The 25,497-nt window shown below is 43.2% G+C and overlaps 1 protein-coding gene across 6 annotated transcripts in view; it reads right to left on the bottom strand.

Annotated features, from left to right (window-relative positions):
- Window positions 1–19,254, bottom strand: part of DLGAP1 (DLG associated protein 1) — a 328,162-nt gene extending 308,908 nt beyond the window's left edge. For 3 of the 6 annotated variants that reach the window (XM_032595388.1, XM_032595389.1, XM_032595387.1), the window contains exon 1: window positions 18,229–19,254. In XM_032595388.1, coding sequence (XP_032451279.1) covers window positions 18,229–19,185 — 957 coding nt within the window. In that variant the 5' untranslated portion in view covers window positions 19,186–19,254. Of the gene's footprint in view, window positions 1–13,573; window positions 13,700–14,030; window positions 14,124–18,228 lie in introns of those variants that run through there. The other 3 variants (XM_030336546.1, XM_030336544.1, XM_030336542.1) reach the window with 2 other exon arrangements.
- Window positions 19,255–25,497: the final 6,243 nt, after the last annotated feature.

Here is a 25,497-nt window from a genome sequence, read left to right on the forward strand (position 1 = left end):
CACAGCCCTCTGGCTCCAAAGCTCCAGAGAGAAAGCATTTCAAATGCAGAAGTCTTTCTTCTCTATCCTTTCTTTCTAAACCCCAGCTTGAAATGCTTCTTCCTATTAAGCCCCCATATTCTTTGTTCAAGTATCTATGCCTCTAACTTCGCTCTGAATTGTATTTATCTAACTGTCTACAGTTCCACTAGACTGTGAGAGTAGGTGCTGTTTTTACAAAATTTTGAATTCTCTCCTCTCAGCTTCAAACTTATATATGGGAAATCCTTATTTTTTGTTATTTGATCACTCAGGAAAAGCTCCTTTACAATAAATCCTATTACAAACTTTGTAATAGGATCTCTAAGTTCCAACACAAGACTTACTTATCTCAGGTAATGTGCATCCACAATAACAACTTTTTAAAAACTGCACATTCCTCAAATCAAAAAGTTTTTTCTCTCTTCTACTCCTTTTCTAAATGTTTATTTATTTTTGAGAGAGAGAGAGTGAGAGAGAGAGAGCGTGAGAGAGCCTGAGTGGGGGAGGGACAGAAAGAGAGGAGGACAGAGGATCTGTAGCAGGCTCCATTGACAGCCGAGAGCCTGTTGCGGGGCTTGAACCCACAAACCGCGAGATCATGACCCCAGCTGAAGTCGGAAACTCGACCGACTAAGCCACCCAGGTGCCCCCAAGAGGTTTTTCTAATGAACTGTTATAAGGAAAAAGGAAAAGTCATGCATTTTAAGTTTTTACTCAGTTTTACCCAATTTCTATGATATAGTAACTTATACTTGTTAGTGACTCTTTATCTCTTTTGGAGACATGATAAAACCTGGGACTTTTCTCCCAAGCAGGATGAACACAAACAGCTCTCCTCTTTGGTTTTTTAAGTTCTGGAGTTCACTGACCCCTTAGAGTACATTCTTGCATAGTCTAAATGTCCACAGACCCAGGCTAAGAACACTTAAAGTACGTGGATGGGCGTGTCCTGCCTTTCTTCATTTGAGTTCTCCTTAACCCCCGACCCAGCCCTCCACCCCACCAAGGGGTCTTCTCAAGGTAGGATTACTTCAGCCATCAGCCAAACTATTCCTCCGTTCTGCCGGGCTGCCTCAGCCCCATGACCCACAGATGTTCCTGGCCTGGAAACCCTCTTCCTCTCAGGGTCTGCATCAAGGAGTTCTGCCTTAGGAAGCTTTTCTAGAAAGGCCTTTTCTGGAAAGCAAGCATTCTGACTGGCCTGCCACCCATGGCACTTTTCTGGCCTGCTGGGCTGAAGCAATCTTTCTTTCCAGGCCCCGAAGATGGCCAAAGAACACTTGTTTTCAGAGAGCAATATGGCAAAATAGGGCTCTTGATGTTTGGCAAAGAAACAAATGAGGCGAGACAGCATATTTTTTCAGGTAATGCCAGGTCCCTCAAAACAGAAAACTACTTTAAAAAGTACATTGTGGTTACTGTTCCATGAGACTCCTGCCTATTATCTAAATAGGTAATTATATTTATAATTTAGAATGGTGTGCACAAGTCTCGACACCCATAAATTGGTACATTATTTCTTTAGTATGCAGTGGGAAGGTGTGAGAGTCAGACTCATCTTGATGAATGGGGTTAAAATTTTTTTTTTTAATGTTTATTTACTTTTGAGAGACAGAGACAGAGTGTGAGCGGGGAAGGGGCAGAGAGAGAGAGAGAGAGAAAGAGAGAGAGAGAAAGGCACAGAATCTGAAGAGGCTCCAGGCTCTGAGCTGTCAGCACAGAGCCCGACGCGGGGCTCGAACTCACAAGCCGTGAGATCATGAAGTCAGAAGTCAGATGCTTAACCGACTGAGCCACCCAGGTGCCCCATTGATGAATGGGGTTAAAGTAAACACTGTCCTGATAACTCACAGTGATACGAATACTCCAAGGGACTCTCCTGAAAGCTCTTGCCCTTTGATCAAAGGCGGAAGAAGGTGAGGAGTGCCCCACGTGCAGCCAGGATACAAACTGGGGAGCCTGACTGGTACCAGCTGTGTGACTGGCTGTAGCACATATTACTATGCATTGTCAACTTCTGGATCTATTTGCACCCAGATGCAGCTCCTAGGGGTGCCAAAACGTCGTAGTTTACAAATACATGTGAGTAGGAGAAAAGTTTTGCTTTGTCTGAGAGAGAGCTTCAGCCCACAGCTCCAAGAGTGTGCGTGGAAATATTATTCTAGGTGCTGCCTGGTGGGCTAATGGTGAGTCAGTACAAAATGGAGAGTAGGAGCAGAGTAAGGTCCTGGATGGGATAGCGCCGGGGGCCTGGGGAAGGTCAAGGGAAACTGTGTGACGTGCCCAGCACAATGCCCCACCCATAACGAGTGACTAATAATCGGTAGGTGAACTCTGGGTGAAATCCCAGACTAGATGTCACGTTTCTAGCGAAAAGTTGGTTTTCCTTACTGAAAACGAGCTCCTTTATAGAATTTACTCCTCAAAATAACTCCACGTGGTAAGTATTTTACAAAGGAGGAGGAGCTAGATGATGAGTGGAAGTGGCTTACTTAATGCCACATAGTGAGTAAGTGGAGGACAGCGCTCACGCAGGACAGCCCTCACTCCCTGTGTCTCCCTGCGCCCATCTGGCCATAATGGGACGGGATTGGCTGGTTCTGGCACCTCTAAGCAAGGAGGTATCACAACAGGACATTACCTTCTCTTGGCAAAGCCCAAGTCTAGTAGAAGTCATTACATTAAAACAGACAAAAAAACCAACTAGAGCAATGTTGTCCAATAGCATTTTCCACCATGATGGGAATGTTTTATATCTGTTTGTCCCATAGGGTAAACACCAGACTGCTGAGCACTAGCAATGTGGCTATTGTGACTGAGGGACTGAATTTTGTGTTATTTAACTTTAATTAATGTAAATTTAAATAGCCACCTGTGGCTAGTGGCTACCATGTTGGACAGTAGAGAACCAGACCATGTGATTTAAAAGGAACGCTAAGGGCCATCTACTCGGATTTCCTCCCCCCTGTTCCTGACATGTTGATTCAGCCTCTCAGTACACATTAGAAAAAAAAAAAGTTTATTTACTTATTTTGAGAAAGAGAGAGAGAGAGAGAGGGAGAGAGAATCCCAAGCAGGCCACACCGTCAGCACAGAGCCTGATGTGGGGCTTGAACTCACCAACCACGAGGCCGTGACCTGAGCCAAAACCAAGAGTCAGATGCTTAATCTCCTGAGCCCGAGACCCAGGAGCCCCATCGTCACACGTGTTTAAGAAGCTCTTCTCCTAACTTGGGATCTGATTGATGCCTTTGTTGGGAAAAAAGTCTCCCTACTCTTAACAGTAGCATCTTCAGGTGTACGTCCTGGGGATACAGATGGGTTTTGGTGTAATACACCCGTTCATTATTCCCTGGAGATATCTCTTGATATGCTCTCTCGGGGCTCCTCTTGTGCCTGTGAACTTTTAGGTCTCCAAGGGTAGCCCTGCCTGCATCTCAGTTCTCTGGGTGCACAGTGTTGCACTGCCAGCCACAGAATCTTGGAGATCCCATTGTGCTGGTCTGTGGTTGAGCTGAGCACAAGAGGCACGATGGCTGTGAGGATGCCCTCCCTCTCCACCAGTGCTCTGCTCTCTGTCCAGATTTCTTCTCCAAGGCCTGGGCAGCCCCACTGCCTCTGGGGCCAGCAGCCTGGTTGTTGGGCTCAGCCTGGTTGGTGTCTCATGCCTCCTGTGCCCCTCTGGGGTGTCTTCCCCTGCTCTTTCTTATTCTCATGCCATTGCTCATCCTTAAAATTGCTGCCCAGAGAGTTAAATTGTTTGGGGTTTGGCCTCCAGGGTAAACCGTCTCCTTCATCTTTGGGAAATGTGAGTATTTTAGGAAAAAAAAAAAAATTATTCTATATCATCTTCTCCACTAGAGACTAAATCCTGTCCTCCATTTACCTATTTTCACCAGCTGGGTGGACTGCCATCTTATCTGTACTGTTCCTTTCCCCAAACTGGTCTCTCCTTTCCCATGTTTATCTAGGCCCCTCTCCCAGATTTCAGTCTGGGTCACACAGTTGGCAAATAGGTCTTGGTTGAAGGAAAAGCTTGTTGAAAATGGCAGTTCTATTAAATCACTTAACAAAAATTTTTATTATACACCTGTGATCTAGATAATACAAAGGACTACATATTTTGATAGTTGGGTGGAGCTCTTGGTTGGAGATGAGAAATACAACACTACATTCTATTCATCCATTAATCTAATTAAATGAAATTAAATTGGCATGGTTTAATTTTAGGGAATTCATTTCTTACAAGTCCCCATTAAGTGAATAATTAACATTTCATTCTTATGTCTGGGGGTATTTTAGAAAATACTGAACCAAGAGAAAGTGGAGGCTGCAGAATATATTAAGACTGTATCCATTACTTTAAATGAACTTCATCTGGGCTTAAACAAAGAGGAAAGTGCATGAAGTAAGGGCTTGCTAGAACACTGAATTGCCTGCAGTGAGATACATGTACATGAGGAGAAATCCAAAATGAGCTGAGAAGTGGGAGAATACAGACTACATTGACTTCCAAGTTCATAACTGAGGATGGCACCTTTTATCCTGATGCATTTCTGAAGTCTGACCCCTCTGTATTGTTACCTATTATAAGAATTTAGTTTAAACTCTACTAACATACCCTAACAGCATATGTTTCTTGGATATACGCAGCCACCCCTAAGGTGGTACATGAGTGCTTTGCATTGTATATTATATGACTCCCTTAATTCAGTGATATGCTCATAGGTAATTAAGAAGTGTTCTAAAGGTAGACCTTTAGAGAAACTTATCTTTTCCTTGAGACCTAGAGTAGTAGTTTGACAAATAGTAAAACTAGTGAACTTCTTAAAGATTTAGTTAACGATCTGGGATATATGGAGCTCGTGCACCAAGCAGAATTCTGGCTCACAATACACCTGAGAAATATCACTCCGGTCTCCCAAAAGGACAAAATGTAAAGTCACAGTGACTTATAGAGGAATTGGGTTTGGGGATTCCTAGTTCATTTCCTCATCATTTCAGTGAAATTACGTCTTATGGAAGCAAACATCCCTACATTAAAGCAAGCAGAGGATATTAAATGGGCATTTCATACCACATTTATTTGGACATAGCTTTACAGTGTTACTAACAACACCATTAACTACAATCAGGTTGGCAGTCTCAAGGGATCAGTAGTGTTGTTTCCTATTGAAACAAATGATTCATCAAAACAGCCTTGAGAGATGGCTGTTTCATGGATTGAGGTACGATTTTCCAGTTACATGAAATGATGCCGTGCTACTACAATTTAGCAATTTATATATCTGACTTTGTAAACAAATCTCACATGTTCCTTGCTTTCTAACATGGCCACTTTCCAAACTAGACTTATATTTATACCCAATCATAAAGACAGAATCTGCGTTTTCATCATTAGTTGATCATTTTAAAAATTGTTATTAAAAGAGATGCTCGTGAAGAAACAACCCTCCAGGAAAAGAACAAAGGGCATAGTCACAAAGTTTAGAGGCAGGATGATATGCTGGAAACTGAACAGATTTTGGAATCAGAGCAGGGCTTAAATCTCTGTTATGTCCCTTACTAGTGGGATAACCTTGAGCAAATTAATTACTCCCATTTTGAATATTTTAAAAAATTTTTTTTAATGTTTATTTATTTTTGAGACAGAGAGACAGAGCATGAACAGGGGAGGGGCAGAGAGAGAGAGAGGGAGACACAGAATTGGAAGCAGGCTCCAGGCTCCGAGCCATCAGCCCAGAGCCCGACGCGGGGCTGGAACTCACGGACCGCAAAGATCGTGACCTGAGCTGAAGTCGGACGCTTAACCGACTGAGCCACCCAGGCGTCCCTTTTTTTTAATTTTTTTTTAATGTTTATTTATTTTTGAGACAGAGAGACTATTACCCCCATTTTGTATGTAATGCAGGTCTGAGAAGTTACCCCAGTAACTTTGAGAAATAGGGCAATATATATTAAGCATAGGCCGATAGAACTTTCTCAATAAATTATGGTCCCTTTCCTCCTCCGCCTTCCCCTTCATCTTCTCATTGCCATCATTCATTATCACACGGAAGCACATCTGGCAGGTACTGAACATGAGAAGATGCTCAGTTTGGTGCTGTGGAAAGGAATCAAGGGCCCTGTGTGTTCTTCAAAATGTCAGTTCCTCTCTCTGGGTCACAGATGAGGAAGAAGGTATGAGGGTGACAGATGCATTTGTCCATCAAAGCCAAGAAGTGATTTGAAAGTGTGGCTCAATCGGGAGCTCTGGGTGCGCCGCGATCAGCTGTTGTTTTCATACGCGGGGCACCAGACTGCAGCCTGGGAGAGCTGTCGCTGCTAATTAAACTTCCCAATGTTGGGATAGCTACCTGACATTGTTTTGACTTTTATCAGGACAGTGGATCGAGGGGGAAGGGATTTGGATTGGAATCTTCCTATTCTTGCTTCTGTTTTAAACGGTTGTATCAAGTTTGCTGTCTATGAACAAAGGAGCCCATGGTTCAAAAGCATAAAAAGCCCTGGGGTAATTGGCCGTTGAAGTTCTTTCTGACACCTGCTTCTATCGACTGTGTGTGCTCACTGGGAGTTGATAAGGAAGAAAGGCACAACGAGATGCACTCTCCAGAAACTCTAGCAACAGACTAAACCACAACCAAATTAGACCCAGTGCCTGGAGTGGGAAAAGGAGGGGCGGGGCAGGCAGCAGAGTTTCTCCAGCGTCCAGAACACCAAGACAAATGAATGCCTCGTGCTACGTGGTTGAGGAGCGCTAACACACGGGGTAAGAGGAACTGAGGAAGACTTGCTTTGCCGCCCTGCTTCTGGACTGCTCTCTGTAACTGAAGAGCCATGAGAGTGCCAGTTAGTTTCTCTAGGCCTCAGTTTCCTCCTTGTAAGCGTGATTTTGGGGTCGTCTCCCATTCCCAGTTACATAATAGCTACCTAAAAAAATCGGGGAAGAAAAGACAGGAAAGGAAGAAAGAGAAGAAGGAAAAGAAAGGAACAGGAGAAAACACAGCTAAGCCCCATTCTCTCTGCTCAGTAGGATGCAGGGGATGGGGTGTGTGTGTGAAAAGTAGGAAGCAGTACAATTAACCTCACATATCTGATTTCCGAGGGTTACTGCAGTAAGATCGGTGAAGGACGTTATTAAGGTCTTGCCTAGCATGCGAACGGTCTTCTAGGGAGATCCATAATATCACTCTGGGAGATGGGGTGATATTTATGAGGACAAGGCACAGAGGACAAGCAAGGTCAGTCTGGAGGAGAAATGAGGATGTAGTTTCCAACTTCCTACCATGGAGCAGGAATTGGTTATCTCGATTTACCAATGGAATCTAATAAATAACAGTTGGCTTTGGGATTTTTTTTTTTTTTTTAAAGCAGCATGAAAAGTCAAAATATGTATTTTTAAAGAAGCGTGAAAGCTCATAGGAGACATTTTTGATCGATTGTTCAGTTCATGAGATCATCTGGCGTGAAATAAAGTGTTTCTTTTTCTGTGCAGTGATTGCATAAGCCAAATATGGCAGGGCGACCTACCCGATAATTTTCGGCCTATGGATCTGATTTTTTACAAGCCTCACCACACACCCCTCACAGAGGGTTCTTGTTTTTGGTGGATTTGTTTCACCTCCTTTATGAAAGCCTTCAAGAGAAGGCAGCAAGCAGGAAAATCAGCTATTTATAGGCTTTTTTTTTTTTGACGAAAAGTGTCTGCTCAGCGTGCCATGGAACACTTCCAAGAGGTGGGAGAACAGGAAACTATCTAAAATCAACTAGAAGGCTGGAGGAGTGTTACGGGGGAAAGATTCTTACAGGGGAATCATTTTCAAAAAGCTTAGGTTTCATTTGCAAACAAATGACAGTTACTTTCACCGACACCCCCTGAGTTACCAAAGAGCCCGCTAAACTTGTACTAGTTGAGGAAAGAAGAAGAAGAAGAAAAGACATGACTTCCCCAGAGATTATAAGCAGCTGGGATTTTTAATGGAACTTTAAAGAAGCGCCACTCTCTGTATCTATTGACTGCCGGAGGGGCCACAGGTCAGACCAGTGTGCATGTAGAACAGTTTGGCTGGTAGGTGGCCTTTGTGTAGCTGGCTTCAGAGGGTGGGGAGGATTAATCTGGGACTTTGGGCATGAGCAAGGAAGACAGACGGACCAGGGCCTGTTGTCACTGCTAGCAGAGGAACTCCCACTTCTCAAAGTTGTTCCGCTGGGAACACTCCTCGGAAAACCTGGATGAGTCATTACGGGAGGCAAGTGGCTAGAGCCCCCTCGTAGACAAGCTTCCACAGCCATTGCTGTGAATGAAACTCGTCCTGTTGAGTTGGCCAAAGCTGCCCGGAATTAGGCGGTCTGCACAGACTGAAGACACGAAAGCAAAAGCAGGTCTTCTCTGAAGCACCTAAAGCTCCAGGAAGCCAGAGGAAATGCGTTCCGTTGGCAAATATAAGCCATGGGAAAACCTGACCCGCTGAGGCTGGGCTATCAAAAGATCGACCCTTGGTGATCTTTTCATCTGCAGGCAAAAGCCTCATGTGTTTCGTTGGAACACGGGTGAAGAAGCCTTAAACGTCCACTGGGACACTGGGAGAGGGCTTTCCTTTATCAGGAAATCAGATATGCTCGTCCTAACCCTGGTTTAATAAAAGTTGGGTGAGGCAAAATAGAAGACAGTGGTAAGGTACAGGGAACACATGAAGAAGCCGTGAAGCATTTTGATATCTGAAGGTCTGTAAACTCAAAACATTTCACACTATTTTTTCCCACATTAGAAATTAATTTTTTCCCAAAGACCTGAGCGAACATAGGACTCATATCATTAGGCCCATTTTACAGACACAGAAATGGAAGTACAGATGAAGGGAGACCAAAATCATGTTGGAAGTCAGCAGCAATAGTGAAATTAATGGAACGCCCGAAGCCCGTGTTTTCATCTGTTAGACTCTACTGCCCCCTTCAGTAAATAAGATGATAAATGTAGGCTGATAGTTCCCTAGAGTCGGGTTAAAGTGTGGCTCTTAGGTTGATCTCGGTGTGGGAATCACCCAGCACCATAGAATCAAACTCTCTTGGGTTGATGTCAGAAATCTTTATTTTATAGACACTTTAAAGGTGATTCTTGCGCACACAGTTAAGGAAACATCGCCCTAAATATTCAACGATGGGGCAAGTGGCTACATGTATATATATTCTATACATATGGCCACAGATTTGTTAACAATTTTTTTAATGTTTATTTAGTTTTGAGAGAGGGATACAGAGTGCGAGTGGGGGGTGGTGGCAGAGAGAGAGGGAGACACAGAATCTGAAGGAGGCTCTAGGCTCTGGGCTGTCAGCACAGAGATGGATGTGGGGCTCGAACTCGTGAACTGTGAGATCATGACCTGAGCCGACATTGGATGCTTCGCTGACGGAGCCACCCAGGCGCCCCTATGGTAACAATTTTCATACTAGGGAAGGTAAGGTGGGAAGTGTGGGATGCTTGCTACCAAGATAGTGTAAGACACCAGAGAGAAGTACGTTGGGCTCTGAGTCCCAGGGCTCTGAGTGTAGTGCTTAAAGATTACATATCCAAACATGGGGCATGTTTGCCCCATTTGCCCTCCTTCGGTACATGAGTCACTCATAATGAAACCACAGAGACGCAGGAGGGACCAATGGGGATAATAGGAGAAATAGACCTATTTCTATTTTTTAGAAATTAAAAATATACCACTCTGCCCTTGGTAACCACAGAATTACAAATTGCAGGTAATTATTTAGTTACCAACAGTTTTCATCACTTGTAAATCTTTTAAGCCACAAACATGATGCAGATCTCACTTTGAGATCAGTTCTTTTTTCCCTTTGCCTCCTTGTGCCTTGACCTCACTGCCTTAAAAGGATGTAGTAAGGCTGGATAAGCTATTCTTTGAAAAGGGCCTTAAAGGTTTTCACAGATGTGTGAAACATCGTGGGGAAAAGAACAGGGCTGTCGCTGGGCAGTGAGCCTGCTGGTCTCAGTCCACTACCGACAAGATGACTGATCTTATATCAGTCAAGGTGTCTCCCTAAGGTTTATTTTTGTCATTTTTAGAAAGAGTGACTTCGACTAAATACTCTCAAAGAATTCTTCCATATGGTGATTGTTAGATACGTCGATAGGAAGATGCTATGTCCGCCTTTCAGGAAGAAGTTTTAAAGGAGAAGGTCTACCAGATGGCCTTCCAAAAGGGGTTCTAAAATGCTAAAACTATCATTTTTCTGAAAAACAAGAAACAAAACCTGCTCGATTCTTTACCTACCTTAAGGTTTTAGGGACCGTAGGGTAAAATTCAGGAGGAGTTACACAATTCTGAAGGTCTATATTAAACAGTGGAAGGAAAAAGAAAAAACAAGTGGAGAAATCGTTTCCTTTCATTGTTGTTGGATGTCTCTTTGTAGGAAAGGTTTTTACCCTCATACCAGTGAAGTAAGACATCCCTAACTGGTTTCTACTAATGGTCCGAGGTGAACTTCAATATAATCATTGTAAAGGCAAAATAATGAGTTTTCTGCGAGAGCTTTGGGAAAGCTGATCCCCCACTCTGTAGTCATTCTTATATGGATATCGTGAAATTGTGTGTTTAAAATGGATCTTATGTCATGAATCAGAGATCAGAGAAAGCATACACATATAAATGCAAATTTTGAAGTATGAGTCCAGGGATGTTTATGCAGATGCAATGTGTTATGTGTGGACCTGTACACATGCATACTACAGACAGTAACTCTGGACTCCACATAATTCTGCTTCATAGACAGTTCTGTGATATCAAAAGACTGAATCTGTGGGAAATTTCCTAGTTCCGTGAGAACAATGAGTAGAAACTTCGCCTGAGAGAATAGTGACTTAATGTACACGAAAGAAAAGATCTACCTGTCTAGAAAACTCATTTTGCAAATGTAATTAGAAGTCTCTTTATCTTGGAAATGGAAACAAGGTAGGGCATGTTGCTTAACTTTAGGGAAAAAAAAACACATCAGTTTTTAAAGATAGTTTTATATATTCTTACACTGAAAAGACCGGAGAATCAGAATTTCTTTGGCCATCAGTGTTCTCCAAGGGGGGTGGGGGAAGAGTTAAAAAAAATACCAGAAACAAATAATTGGTCAGAAGCAACAGAAGGAGTGAGACGATATGCTTCTCCTTACACTGTATTCCCTCCTTTACCTTTGCTAATTGTATAACAGCAGTGAATTCATTCTTATATGTTTATCTTTTAGCTAGAGAGAGGACTGGGTTGAAGGAGACTAAATCATTCATTGAGAAAAATTAGAGCACAACCCCCCCACCCCCATTGCAGTTTCAGTCTAAGAATTTATAAAAAACATTTAAATATGCATTTACAAAAATAAAGTAAAAAAATGTTCCCTGTTCCATAATGTGTGTTCCAAGTGGCAGTTAGCAGGGGCAGAACCTAATGATAGGGGATGGTCAAGATGATCTTGAGAAGCGGATAAATGAGCTCTGGATGGGAAGTTATACAGCCATGTTATTTTTATCCAGTGGGAAAAGTTATGGATTCAAAGGTTCAAATGAGTAATAAAAATCAGTGAGGTCACATAACTCTTCATGGCTATCATTAATAGTAACCTGGTTTTACCTGAAAAGGCCAATTTTAATTTTTCTCTACCAAGCTACCCCCTGGCAAATGACAGAAAAAAATCTGACCAAGAGGTATTATAGTTTGAACCACGTGAAGCTTCTGGTTTCAATTGCTTAGACCTATAAGGATGGAATTTCTCCATGATTCAGTGGGCACAATAACGTACTAAGAGAGGTTGTTGCCTTTGAACTTAAAGCAAAATGGTTAAAACCTAATCTAATCACCAAATCAAAGCCAACTTGGTAATATTGCATGTATTTTTTAGTAGTCCCTATAAAATCTCAAACAAAAGACCAATGTGTTCTACCACTCACAAATCACCGTTCCTGTAAAGTTGTATAAAGCTATGATCTCAAGCAGACAAGAGATTATGGATGAATCTTTCTGTACAGAATATGAATGATTACTTTGAGTTTTTGCCTTCAATTTGCTTCCAAGCAACCTGTTTTCTAAGGAGGATAGAGAATGAGGAAAAAAAGTCCACTGGCCACTAAGAGATCCAGGGCTAGTTTTTCTCTTATTTTGTGCTAACCAGAGGTATGCCTTCCTTTATTAGATTGGACTCTGATTGGAAAACATGTCTTGTGAAACCTTTGATTATGCTAACCAAGCACCTTAGAATAGTGAAATTGCAATCCAAGAATCATGAAGTTTCTTTAACAGCTTTCAGGAAGGATTTCCTATTTCTTTTTTTGAGCTTCCTTCGACTACCACTGACTCTTCTCTCACAGTGCTTTGCCAATTGTCTCCCCCACATCTCCACTATTATTTGGATATGGGCAATAGTGAGAATTAGACTCAGAGAATTACCAGGATTCTGCTAGCTGCACACTTTATTCTACGGTCAAAGTTAGAATCAGACAGGAGCAACCTTATTTTTCTATTAACAAAGAGGACACCTTTACTAAGATCAGTGAAAAATAGGGAGAAGACTGTGCAAGCCAAGTAGGAAATACATTCAAGAATCTTGACACTCCTTGCTGGATTATTAAGGCCATTTAAATTAAAAATAAAGAAAATTATCAGTTCATGTAGTTGACAGGTTTTGTTTTTTTTTTTTAAAAAGGCAGCAAGGAAACATTACAGTAACCAAGTAACCAAAGTCACTAGCAGAATTGCTCAGCACTGTCACACACTTAATATAAAGTAGTTTTAATTGATTTAATATAATTTAAATTGTTCCAAAACAAAAGGAAAGAAAACCTCAGCCGGGGAAGGAAAACTCCCACTAGGCAAAGACTGACATAATCTTGAACAAAATTTCGAAAATTAGTTGTACTTGCACTGAAAAAAATCCTGGGTTCATGCTTGTTATGAATGATTCTTCAGTGGTTTCTTTTTTTGTGGAGTCTAATTTAACCAACAGATAAAAAAGAAAGAAGGAAAGAAGGAAAGAAAGAAGGAAGGAGGGAAGGAAGGAGGGAGGGAAGAAAGGAAGGAAGGAAAGGAAAGAAGGAAAGAAAGAAAGAAAGAAAGAAAGAAAGAAAGAAAGAAAGAAAGAAAGAAGAAAGAAAAGGAAAAAAAAGCAAAAACAAAAACAAAAAACTCCAACCATCCAGAAATTTTAATTTTGCAAAGGAACAGTAAGCATTTAGGATCCTTGCCTGGAAAACAACCGATCACATTTCAATCACTAGCCACGCAATGTCCTCTAATAGAACCTAGCACCTTAGATCAACTGTGTCAATGAAAGATTTTACGAAGCCTCTGTGACACAGATTTGTTAGGTATCCAATATCTCAACCTGTTTCTTACCATCTCTACATGCATTAATTTATTAGCTCTTTCAGTCTTTCTAGCTACTATTTACAGAAGAAATAAATGAACAAAAACTATCCTCCCCCCCACCCCCCCCCCGGCAAAACCCCCACTCAAACCAAAAACACACTCTCACCAAATACAAAGTAATAAAAGAGTTGTACCCAAACCTGGTCAGTCCTTCCATTTCTTGAAACTTGCACGCAAACTGAAGAAACCCACTCAGCCTTAAAAAGGTCGATCATTTCTCTCTCCTAAAATTTCATCTCTGAGAGTGGCTTTCTTTCTCCGTCTCTGTCTTGCTCTCTCTCTCCCTCTCTCTCTGTGTGTCTCTACTTCTACCGGGGAGAGCGTTTTGTTTCCCTTTTCCTGTTTCTGCTGCTGGATGAATGCAAAATACATGATTGAAGGGATTTTTTTTTTTTTTCAGGTTAACAGTTGGAAATCTAAAATCTTGCTCTTCTGAATGGCTTTATATGCTAGTCACTCAACACTTAACGTTCACATAAAGAAGCATATACAGAACCAAGAATCCTGCTTTTCTAAAGCAAAACAAAACAACCACAAAAACTCCTTTTACTCCTTTGAGCCCATTCTTATTTTATTTACTTAACTATTAGCACTTACCCGGAGATGTGCCATAAATGCTCTATTCCAAATGTATAAAAGCCAACCACATCTCAACTGAGAATTAAACAGTTTTAATGTCTTCAAATCCATGTCCCTGCTCCAAACCCTGATACAGTCACTGGCAGCGGTACAAGATTCTAAACAGCAGACATCTGATTCTTGACATTTAAAAATAACAATATTGGGGGGAAAGAAAAGGGAGTCTTTTTTTTTTTTTTTATTAACTACAAACAGCTTGTGAGTGAGCACATACCACAGTCGACTGTATTAACTGGGTCTTGCAATAATTTCAAGCTACAGGACTTTATTTCTAAATCCATGTCAGACAGAGGCCAAATACCTACAGACTTCTCACTTTCTGTATAACCGTGGCCATGGCCGAAGTTAAATTAATTTCAAGAGATAGTTTTATAAGGAGAAAATCAGGACTTTGCTAGTATTTAGATTCTATTATTGGTGAATACTGATTTAACTTTTGTGCAGTCTTGAATCCAATTAGGGACATATCAATCATTCTGTCGCTTGTCTAAGATGGGTCCCATTTCATGTACGTGTATCCTCAACTGTAGGCACAAATAAGAAGTCAAAGGAACACATACATTTGCTACAGAAGAAAACAGGTAATAAAATGAAAATAAAACGCATTTCTTTCGGTTTCTGGAGCACATTTTAGACTTAGATCTGGGATCAAGTCTTGGCTCTTTTACTCACTATCTAAGCATTGCTTGGTAAGTGATTTAATCTTTCATGGCTTAGTTTAGTCATCTGTAAAACTGGAGTAAATAGTAATACGTTACGAAGTTATTTCAGGTACTAAATGAGATACTGTGTCGTTTCTGGCACACAACAGGTATTTGATATATGCCACTTCCTCCCTCTGTTTTATATCTGGAAGGGGTTGGGGTTCGACACGGTAACTAGAAAAATCCAGGCTATGAAGCCAGATAAATCTGTTCTGACCCTCCATGTTGTCGCATACTGTGTGTCAGTAGGTAAATTACTTAACCTAATTTACTAAATCTCAGTCTCTTCAACTGTAAAATACCACACAGAGTTTTACAGGGCAAATTAGATAATATTGGGAAAACATGTACGTTTGGTAGGTATTTATTAAATGAGAGTTTCCAGGCCTCATAACTCTTAAAAGTCACTCTCATGAGTACTCTTCATATGTAACTAAGGAGTTTAAAAATGTGAACTCAGATCACAGATCTTCTAGACCAAATGCCTCATGTTATGGCAGCGGAAGGAGACCCAGAGAGCTGAGATGATAATTCCAAGCCATATCACTAGGCAGTAAGTGATCACTAACTAGTTAGTGGCAAACAGGGACTAGAACATAGACCCTCTCCTTTGAAGTTCAATGCTTTGTCCACTAAACTTTGTGAGGCTGAAGTCAGACACATCTGTAGATCCAGTTTCAAAATTAGTTGGTAATTAAGACAATACAACTGGAAAGAACACCCCCCCCCCACCCCCTACACACACACACTTTTCTTTATTTCCCCAAATTTGTTTCTAAGAACGAGCTTGTCAATGAAATTATTCCAGGGGAACTGGCAGGGTCTGGCTACACCTGTCTTTCTGAGAAAAGCTCCAGCGGGACTGCAGAGTCTCTGTTTCCTCTAAAGCAAGGAGAGAGACGGAGAGAATGTCCAGCTCGGGGAGTTTCCTGTTCTCCTTCCTCCCCCTGTGAATGTCCAGCTCCTTCTCCTTCTTCACAGGAGCCCTTTAATTTTTGGCACACTGGCTGGGAAGAACATGCTGTTCTACATTTAGTTTATCTTCCAGGCACACTACCTGCTCACACTGAATTTTTTTTCCAGTCTGAAAGTTTCACACAGAATAAGAACTCAACAAATGTCAATATTTATTAAAGAAGTTGTGCTTTTGAGCTCAGTTTATATTTAAAGGGTTTACCTAGCTTGGTTCAGCATTAATTATTGCCCAATGTAGGATAGAAAATATTAATATTTTTCAGTCTGCCAATAACTTCAGAATTAAAAACAAAGGTCCTCTGGGTAACAAAGTCAGATTAGCTGCTGCTCTGGGGACGAAGGGAAGGAAATGGGATTGGGGAAGGTATATATGTGATCCATTGTAATTAATGTTTTATTTCTCTAGTTGGGTTATGTATGACTGAGCATTTGTTTTCTTATTATTTTTCTTTATACCTCTCTGTAAGCCTCAAACATTTCATTATAAAACTGGCTTAGAATAAGGTAAATAACTTCAAAATAGAATTTCCGAATCTTTCTAATATGAGATGTGATAATGCTATGATACTAAATCTCACACTTAAATCTTTAAGCTTTCATTCTCATTTTATGGAAAAGCTTTTAGTCATAATATGTTTACCCTACAGACTTTCTGTCTCCTGTTCACCATTTTCATGCCCTTGATTCCAGGGAAAGAGCTATTTTGCATGAGGTAGAGATAAGCCTAACTCTTGGGTCTTCAACATATTGGCCATGAGGCTTTAAATCACTTGATATTTCTAAATGTTTCCTCTCTTGTAAAAACAGAATATTATTATATCAAGCTCTCAGGATTATTTTGAAAATTCAATGGAACAACAAATGCGGAACATTTGCTACAGTATCTGGTACACAGTAGATTTTCAATCAAAATCAGTTTCCTTCTTTCTTTCCTTATCCTTCCACTTTTCACCACTACTGGAGCCTTTACCCATCCTTTCTTCAGGACAGATGTTCTAGTCAAAATACTTTATTCTAGGTGGTGGGTAAGATTGTCACGGTCATTTCTATCAATTAAGTGACTTGGATTTGGTCCTACCTCTAAACGAACAGTATAAGAGTATAACCCACTAGGCCTTTACCTCTCTTTGAATCCAGTTTTTTATATGCTGAATGAGGAGGTTGGATTAGATGTACTGTTTAGCTCTGAAATTCCATGAATAGTTTTTGATGACTTAACTCATCCAGCAACATTATAGTAAATGAGGCAATACCTCATTTACTTTCAGTGGGAGAAACTGACCACGTGATTGTGTGCTCTTTGTGAAAACACCCACACGTTGGTGGCTTCTGAACGCTGGGATGTCCTTGCCCAGTGACTGCCAGCCTGGCATATTCACAGGGCTTGGTAGAGGCATTCTCAAGGCAGCCAGGTTTGCAAGGAGGAATTCAGAGAGCAAAAAGTTGAATTTCTCAGTGGAAGACTGTTTGTCTTGCATTTCTTCTTCAGATGAGAGTGGGAACTGATTATGTCCTGCCTTTGTAGTCCAGTAAAAAGTTTTTTAAAAAGATGGGCGTCCCAGGAGACGAGAGAGGAAAAAAAAAAAAAAGACACCGTGAAAAGGAAAAATCAGAGGGTCCTTCTTAGGGAGGGTTATATCTTGGGAAAAATGACAATACTAGATAGAGGGGTGGGGGCGGGGGAGAGATAAAGACTCCATGTAGGTTCCGTGAATGGAAGGGTTGTGGGAAAGAAGAAAAGGAGCGGGTTGCCTTGGATCTGTACGTGTGTGGGATTTACACGCCGACACTAATTGCATTTTATTGTTGTGGATGCTTCCCCCCGCTTTTCCTTTTCTTCTCTGTTGTCCCGGGTCTCTGCAGGTGCACTTGTCAGGTCCCCAAACTGGCTCTATCTCTACCTCCTCAGCACCCAGGGCATTATCCCGATTCCCTGTGCTCCGGGGGTGGGAGTGTGGTTAGTGTTGGTGGTGGTGCTAACAATTGTGATGGTGAAGATACAGATCAAGATTCCCCAATAGCTTAAGGCAGAATTTAACAATAATAATAAAAAAAACAAAACAAAACAAAACAAAACGAAAAACAACCAACACAAAACCTCTCGATAGATCCTATTAAACTCTTTCCAGAATTTAAAAGATCATTGTCGACTTTTGTAAAAAGGTGGATTTATTTTAGAATTCTGGGTAGACTCCCCTTTTCTCTGCTCCCTATCCCATGTTCTCTGAGACAAAAGAGGAACCCGAATCATTAATAACTCTGCGCCTTTCTGCAGGCGTGCTTTTCTAGAGCGGTTTTCTATCTCAAGATAAGTGGATGAAGTCGGTGGCAGTTTTGTTTCCTGAGAGGAGCAGTTGGCCAGAGAAATGCCTCACAATTTGCTCAGGTTCATGCAGACAAGACTAGGACCCAGGAGAAAACACCACACAATCAGCCGGTACAATTTCTAAGCACCCATCACTCGACATAAATGGTACCTGAAGGTACTGGCAGGAGCGCTCTTGCTGACAGGACTCTGACTTCACCATGGCCTGGTCCATGTTAACCGACGCTTTCTGGTACACCTCCCTGGCGCGGCTCACGGTCAGGGTGGAGGACCAGGCGCTCTTCTTCAGGAGCGGCGCGTCCAGGTTGACGGGCAGGTTGGCACAGGTGGAGCACTTGACGTCGTTGTTACTCCGGGAGGCCTTGACCGCCTGCTCGCTGATGGTGTTGTAGGCCTCCATGAAGTACTGCGAGGCCGAGCGGTCGGGGCACCTGCCCATGGTCATCACTCCCGAGGGCGCGTGGTAGATGCACACGTCGCCGTCCAGGTTGTCGTCGGAGCTCCACCAGCCCGGGGAGGCGTTGGCGCGGGCCTTGGGGTCGGCGCGCCGCTCCTTGCTCTTGCTGCGCTTGCCGTACCTCCCCGTCTGCGTCTCGTCGGGGCTGGCTTTGCCCCCGTTGACGCTGCCCTTGGACGGCCCCTCCAGGGAGTGCGACTTGGTGAAGAGCTTCTGGACCGAGTGGACCAGGTGGCGGATGCGGCCGGGGCTGTCGCTGCGGTGCTCCACGGCCGTGCGCTTGTACTGCAGCGTGTGGTAGCCATCCCGGCTGAGCGGCAGCTGCCGCTCAAACTGGTCCAGGAGGTTGGCGGGGATGCGGTTGGCCTTGGCGGCCAGCGTGCGGGGCACCAGGGCGCACTCGTCCTTCAGCTCCTGCTGCGAGGTGTAGTGCCTGCGCGGGAAGGTGCTGCTGGCCAGCGGGTCGCTGAACGGGCCCACGCACTCGGCCTGGAAGGAGTTCCGCTGAGTGTAGTAAGGGTGGTCGGCCGGGTGGTGCTCCAGCGGGCTCAGCAGGTAGGGCTTGCGGTCCGAGTGGTGCGACAGCGAGTCGCAGGCCGCGTCGCAGGTGACCCCGTGGTGGTGGCTGCGGCTGCCCGATAACCCTTTCATTGCTGATGGGCTGCAGCCTCGGGGGTCATGGACACCCCGTGGTTAGGTTCCACACCCCGTCTTGCGCAGAGACCTGGGGGCAAGGAAGAACAAGAGAGGGCAAAGGGTTAACGCTTGGGTCGGTGAGGAGATGTGGCTCTTTTGAGCGCCGGCTACTGGGTTGGTTTTCTGGCAGAAGAACTAACTCATCGTTGTCCTTGAAAGCCGCTTTAATGCCTTGTTGGAAAGGCTCGAGCATCGGTGTAGGGCGGGGAGAGCCAACTGCAGTCAGGGACCCGGAGGTGGGGGGGGGGGGGTGAAAGCTAGTAAACCCGGAAAATGAACCTATGAAAATGCTAAATGGTTTTAAAATTATTTGAAAGCACCCCCCCTCCCTCCAGGATTCCAGTAACTGGAGATATCTTTCCTTGGCTTCTCTGGGTTTCGTCTTAACTGTCTGTTAATTGTGAAGCCTGAACACCCGAAGGGCTCAGTTTCTCTGGGAAGCCTTTGCTGATACCCCTTGCAGAGAGAATTAGTTCCCCTCTGTGTTTCCATGGCATCTAGGGCCACTCTCTCAGCTCCTGTGCAATCGTTTGTCTCAGGCATTCACCTGCTGCTTTAGTTCCTTCCTCGCAGGCCTGCTTACCTCTCAGTCACCTTTCTAGCCCCCTACCTAGCCCCAAGCCAGCTCTGTAAACACACAGTAAGCGCTCCGTTAATGTAAGTAAAATAAATGTGGGCGGAAAAAAAAATAAGAGAAGCCACTGGCCCCTTATAACTTGGGGGCGTATCTTTCGATCTTCTGTCACATGCTTTCTGGTTAGAGTTCTGTAGTAACAATCACAGCTCACAAATACCGCCTGTGCCCCATCCCCCGAAACCCAAACACCACAGTAATTAGAATGGAAAACAGTAATGGTGACAAATAAATCAGAGCTGTAGAGGAAAATCTGCCTTTGTATTAAAAAAAATTTTTTTTTAGTGTTTATTTATTTATTTTGGGATAGAGAGAGAGTGAGCAGGGGAGGGGCGGAGAGAGAAAGAGAGAGAGAGAATCCCAAGCAGGCTCCATACTGTTAGCACAGAGCTCGACGTAGGGCTCGATCCCACGAACCGTGAGATCACGACCTGAGCTGAAATCAAGAGTCGGGCGCTTAACTGACTAAGCCACCCGGGCGCCCGTGCCCCTGTATTTCTGTCATTAGAGGGATCAAGAGCTTCCCATTAACAAACAGAGAGCAGTTGAAGGATAAGCTTGAATTGGCTAGTTTGAATATCATGGCATCGCCTTTTCCTGGTTTAAAGGTTTCTGGTTAAATGTTCGCAAGTGATAGTGAGATGGCCAAGGGAAAGGCCCTAGAAATGTTCCCAAGGACACGAAGGACCTGGGCCCCAGGGTCAGCCCTGCTGTTCCACAGGGCAGAGTATTTTCTCTGGGCTCCAACTTGTTTGGTAGCTGACTGAATTCCTATTAACAGCCTGTTTTGTTTGTTTGTTTGTTTGTTTGTTTGTTTTTAAGCTTCTTATAGTACAAAACTTGTCATAATAAGACTTGTCCTGAGAAGCCAGCATGACGATCCAAAATATCACTAATGTCATTTCAGATATTCAGACAGGGAGAGATAAACGGTTTAAGTTACAAACATCCACAACAAAATAAAGCACACACACATGGTCTAATGAAGAAAAATGCACACTTTTGACAGGTAAGGTCTTGTCTATCCCATGGGCTGTCTGGTATGTGGGAGCTCCCGACAATGTTGAAAATCTCTATCCAGGGTCTATGCCTCCCCTTTTTTCTCTTCATCTCTCACTTCGTACATAAATGGCTCAGCCAAACTGATGGAGGGTTTTAATCACCAGAGTCTTTTAAAATGGGTTAGCCTACTAAATTATAAGCTCGTTGAGGGTAGGGACTATGTTTTACCCATCCAGTATCCAGCAAATACCTGGCTGATCGTGGGAACTCAGCAAAATATTTATTCGATGAATTACTGCATCAATGCATCAGTGCAAAATTTCTCGGTGTGGTCCAGGCTGTGATTCAAGTCATGTGTACTGAGTGGAAATATGACTTGAGGCAAGGGAAGGGTCACGCTCAGGGAAGGGCCCATCTCATGGGCATTCTGGGGACCGGTGGTTTCAGAGTTTGGGAGGAGGCAGGCAGGTGAATATGCCTTCTGCTGCTGTGAGCCTTTGACTGCTGACCCTCCACAGCCCAGCAGAGAACACCCCACCTCTGGAAATTCTACCTGTTGTGAAGGCAAAGCTGAGGGGCCTGCCCAGCCCTGCCAATTACAGGATGCCTAGACAGAATACAGTCTGTCTGAAGGATAGAAAGAAACTGACACCTGAAGAGACAAAAAGGAAAGAAGGACCCATGATACTTGTGTGTCAGGAAGAGCCTGGAAATCAAAACTTGTCCACGGAAGAGAGACTAGTGAAGGAGATTGCTGCATAAGATACTTTGGGCTGCTTTGTATGACGTTATGATCCTACGATCAGGTTGTGGCAAGGAGGGATTTAAGAGGGTTAAATACACGTTTTTGGCAAAACAGCGGTACTAATTTAGATGGAAAAATCCATTGCATGAGGGAGTCTCTCTCTACAAAACAGGTCCTGTTGAAGACATTTTTGCCTTTTAAATATGAACTTAAAGATTAAAAAACAAAAATAACAGCCCAGGAGGGTTAGAGTCACATAAAACGTCTTATGATTACACATAATAGAATCTCAATATATAAAATAATAATGAAATGATGCCTCAGAATTTCCTTCTGAAGCAGGCGGGTCTTATGCAGATACTTTCTGCTAAGTAAAATGTGAAACTGGCAAGAACTGAAAACATAAATTATATATATTTACTCCAAAATGAGCAGAATTATTTGAATTCTTATTCAATATTTTGTTATTTTTCATATGCCCACAGCATTTTACATAAGATGATGTTACCGGAGGACAAGCAGAGGGAATGAAGAGATTTTGCAAAACCATTAATGAAGAATTAAATGATGTAACCAATGATAATATTTGTAAATTCAACATACACAGCGTGAGTTATTTTCAGGATAGAGTCAAACACTTACATTTTCTCAGAGGGTAATAAATTGCATCAAGGATAAGTGAGTTAGCTTTCCTCCTTCTTACTATTTGTAAAAGGATACTGAGATCTTAATCCCCTTTCTCTGTGATATGGGCAAATCAGGTCATGAAAAAATGGCAATAAGCAATCATAAACATTTCTAAGTGCTCTGTCTATCTTTCTGGTCAAGGCCAAATAAACAACTTCACAGCCTGGCACAGATTAAATATGCAAAAAATATCTGTTTTATTTTTTGATAGAGAATCTTACATTCTCTTCTATTCTGTCATTTAAAAAGGACGATTGATCAATTTGTGATGATAAAGTAAAGCAACCACGGCTAGGAATTTACCCAAGGGATACAGGAGTGCTGATGCATAAGGGCACTTGTACCCCAATGTTTATAGCAGCACTCTCAACAACAGCCAAATTATGGAAAGAGCCTAAATGTCCATCAACTGATGAATGGATAAAGAAATTGCGGTTTATATACACAATGGAATATTACGTGGCACTGAGAAAGAATGAAATCTGGCCCTTTGTGGCAACGTGGATGGAACTGGAGAGTGTTAGGCTAAGTGAACTAAGTCATACAGAGAAAGACAGATACCATATGTTTTCACTCCTATGTGGATCCTGAGAAACTTAACAGAAGACCATGGGGGAGGGAGCCAAACCATAAGAGACTCTTAAAAACTGAGAACAATCTGAGGGTTGATGGGGGGGTGGGAGGGAGGGGAGGGTGGGTGATGGGCACTGAGGAGGGCACCTGCTGGGATGAGCACTGGGTGTTGTATGGAAACCAATGTGACAATTAATTTCATCTTAAAAAAAAAATAAAGTAAAGCGGCACATTTGGTGACTTGCGGGGGAGTGGAGACAGATGATCTAAAGCCCTCAATGGTTCAGCAATTGCTGGGGGCACCTGCTCTTCCTTCTCTCATTCTTCCTTTTCCTTGCTCTTAAACTCCCTTTCCACACACTTCCTTCTGCCACTTCTTTCTTCCCCTCGCCTGTTAAGGTTTATAAGTGGCATCCGTGGACAATGCTTGCTCCATCCTGCAGTGTAACTGGGAAGAATTAACTGAGCATCCCTCATGCGCAGGCAACTAAATGCACACAGCAAATCCCTGATGGCCAAAAGGCTTATGATGTGCTCAGAGAGACATGACCTAGTCATGAAAAAAGAGGAGTAACCGTTCTTATTATCTTCTGTATTCTTGGAAAAGGAAGCTGCTAGGCCCTGAATTAGATTTTAAGTGGCCATAAAAGATTTCTCAAAATAGAAAGGAATATTGCCTTCCATGCCTTCTCTTTTGGAGAGAGGGTGGGGAGTGTAGGTCAATATGCCTCCGTGAGGGTTTCTGTGACTACAGTGATCATCTCTCATATATTATTTTTGTTCAGTATGACTTCAGAGTTGTGTTTTGTTGTCCTCCTAGGTTTGATTTTACTGTCAGACCAGATGGACTGATTTTTGACTTGGAGAATTTCTTGACTATATTGGCCACCATGAGATGAGCTCTGAGTGTGAGAGGCGCCTGGTTTTCACAGAGTTTCACAGAGCTCCCACACCTGGAGCAGAAGCACTGCTGCACCAATGATGACCGAAGCAAGAACGATCCGGCTCCGGAAAGGAAATTCTCAAGGTAGGTAATTTATTAGGCCCGAGGGAAAAACAAACAAACCACATATTAGAAGACGCTGACAAGGGGAAAACAGTCTTGCAAAGTTGGCAAGTCCCTATTTCACTCTGATTTCTGTGCGTGTCTTTATTTAGAGCTGCTGTTCTTGATTTTTCTTTACATGCAGATAGAAGAACTCGGGGCACCCGAGTGGCTCACTCGGTGGCGCGTCTGACTCTTGATTTCAGCTCAGGTCATGATCCCAGGGTCATGGGATTGAGCCCCATGTCAGAGACTACTTAAGATTCTCTCTTTCTCCCTCCCTCTGTCCCTCTCTCCCACTTGCTCTGTCTCTCTCTCAAATAAATAAGATGAAAAAACATTTAAAAAAGGAAAAAGAAGAACCAAGTTAAGGGCTTCTATTCTCTCATTCGGTGAAGACTGATAGCCAGGCCATCATGACTCACTTTAGGAAGAGCAATGCTGGGGACCCTGCCCAGGAGAATAGGGAACACTGTGTTCTTGTCTGGGGAGACATCAGGACCGAAGAAATCTCCACAAATCTTTTCAGGGTCAAGTGGCCTTTTTGGCTTTCCTCCATGTGACCTGCCCATGCCAGGCTGTAACCTTCAACGGAAGAGAAAGAAAGGATTCCCTTATGGAAGAGTATAAAGTAGTCGCAGAATAACGACTATGTCTCCCAGTCTCCCTAAATGGGCAGAGGTGACTAATTCTGGCTATTGGAGTATAATTGGAAACGGCGGAATGTGCAGTTTCTGGAAAATGTCTCTAAAGCGAAAGGCATACCCTTCTTTACCCCTTCCTCGGCCGGCCTGCCGACAGGCCGGGAGGCGTAAGTTGCTGTGGGAGCACCACAAGATAAAGGGCCTGGCCACAGTGGAGTGCCGTTGCAGCCCCGCTCTGCATCTCTATCTTTGTCTCCGCCACTGTTATTTTATTTTCTGACACTGGCATCTAACCTATCTCTCATTGGGATGGGCATCAAGGCCAAATCCCAAGGAGCTTTTGTAAGCAATCCTCGTACCCAGGACTTGACTTTACAGGTGGTGGTATTCCACGAGAGCGTCTTAAACCGAGCAGTGACATGGCCAGCCACGTGCTAAAGATTTCCCTGGCTGGGGCTCGAGGCCATTTAGGGTGGAGAGAGGCAAGAAAAACCTAAAAGAAGCAGTTTGTTCTTGCTGGGGCAGTTCAGGAGGAGGCTGAGAAGGAGGAAAGGGCACCTCCAAGGAGGGTGAGAAGGTGGCCCGCTGGGGCAGTGCCACCCACCGCAGACCTCCTCGCTTGCACGCCTGCGTCTCCTCCACAGTCTAAACACGCAGGGCACTCTTTTGCGCACGGAGCAAAATCCTATGCGATACGGACGCAGCTGTTTAACAGCAATTTTTTTATTCTGTTAATAATAAATCCCAATTCTGTGGGGTTCGAGAAGGAAGAACGTTATGAATGCTCAATGGGCTTATGATTTTAAATAAACAGTTGTTTAAAAAAAAAAATAAGGGAATGGTTCTCACTAATGTACTACTGAGAAACAAAGCCATGCCATTTTGGGGTAAAAGTAAACAGAAAACCGAACAGAGAGGTGTGAGGGTGAGTGAACAT

The sequence above is a fragment of the Lynx canadensis genome, chromosome D3, assembly GCF_007474595.2.
Source record: "Lynx canadensis isolate LIC74 chromosome D3, mLynCan4.pri.v2, whole genome shotgun sequence".
Classification (NCBI taxonomy): Eukaryota; Metazoa; Chordata; class Mammalia; order Carnivora; family Felidae; genus Lynx; species Lynx canadensis.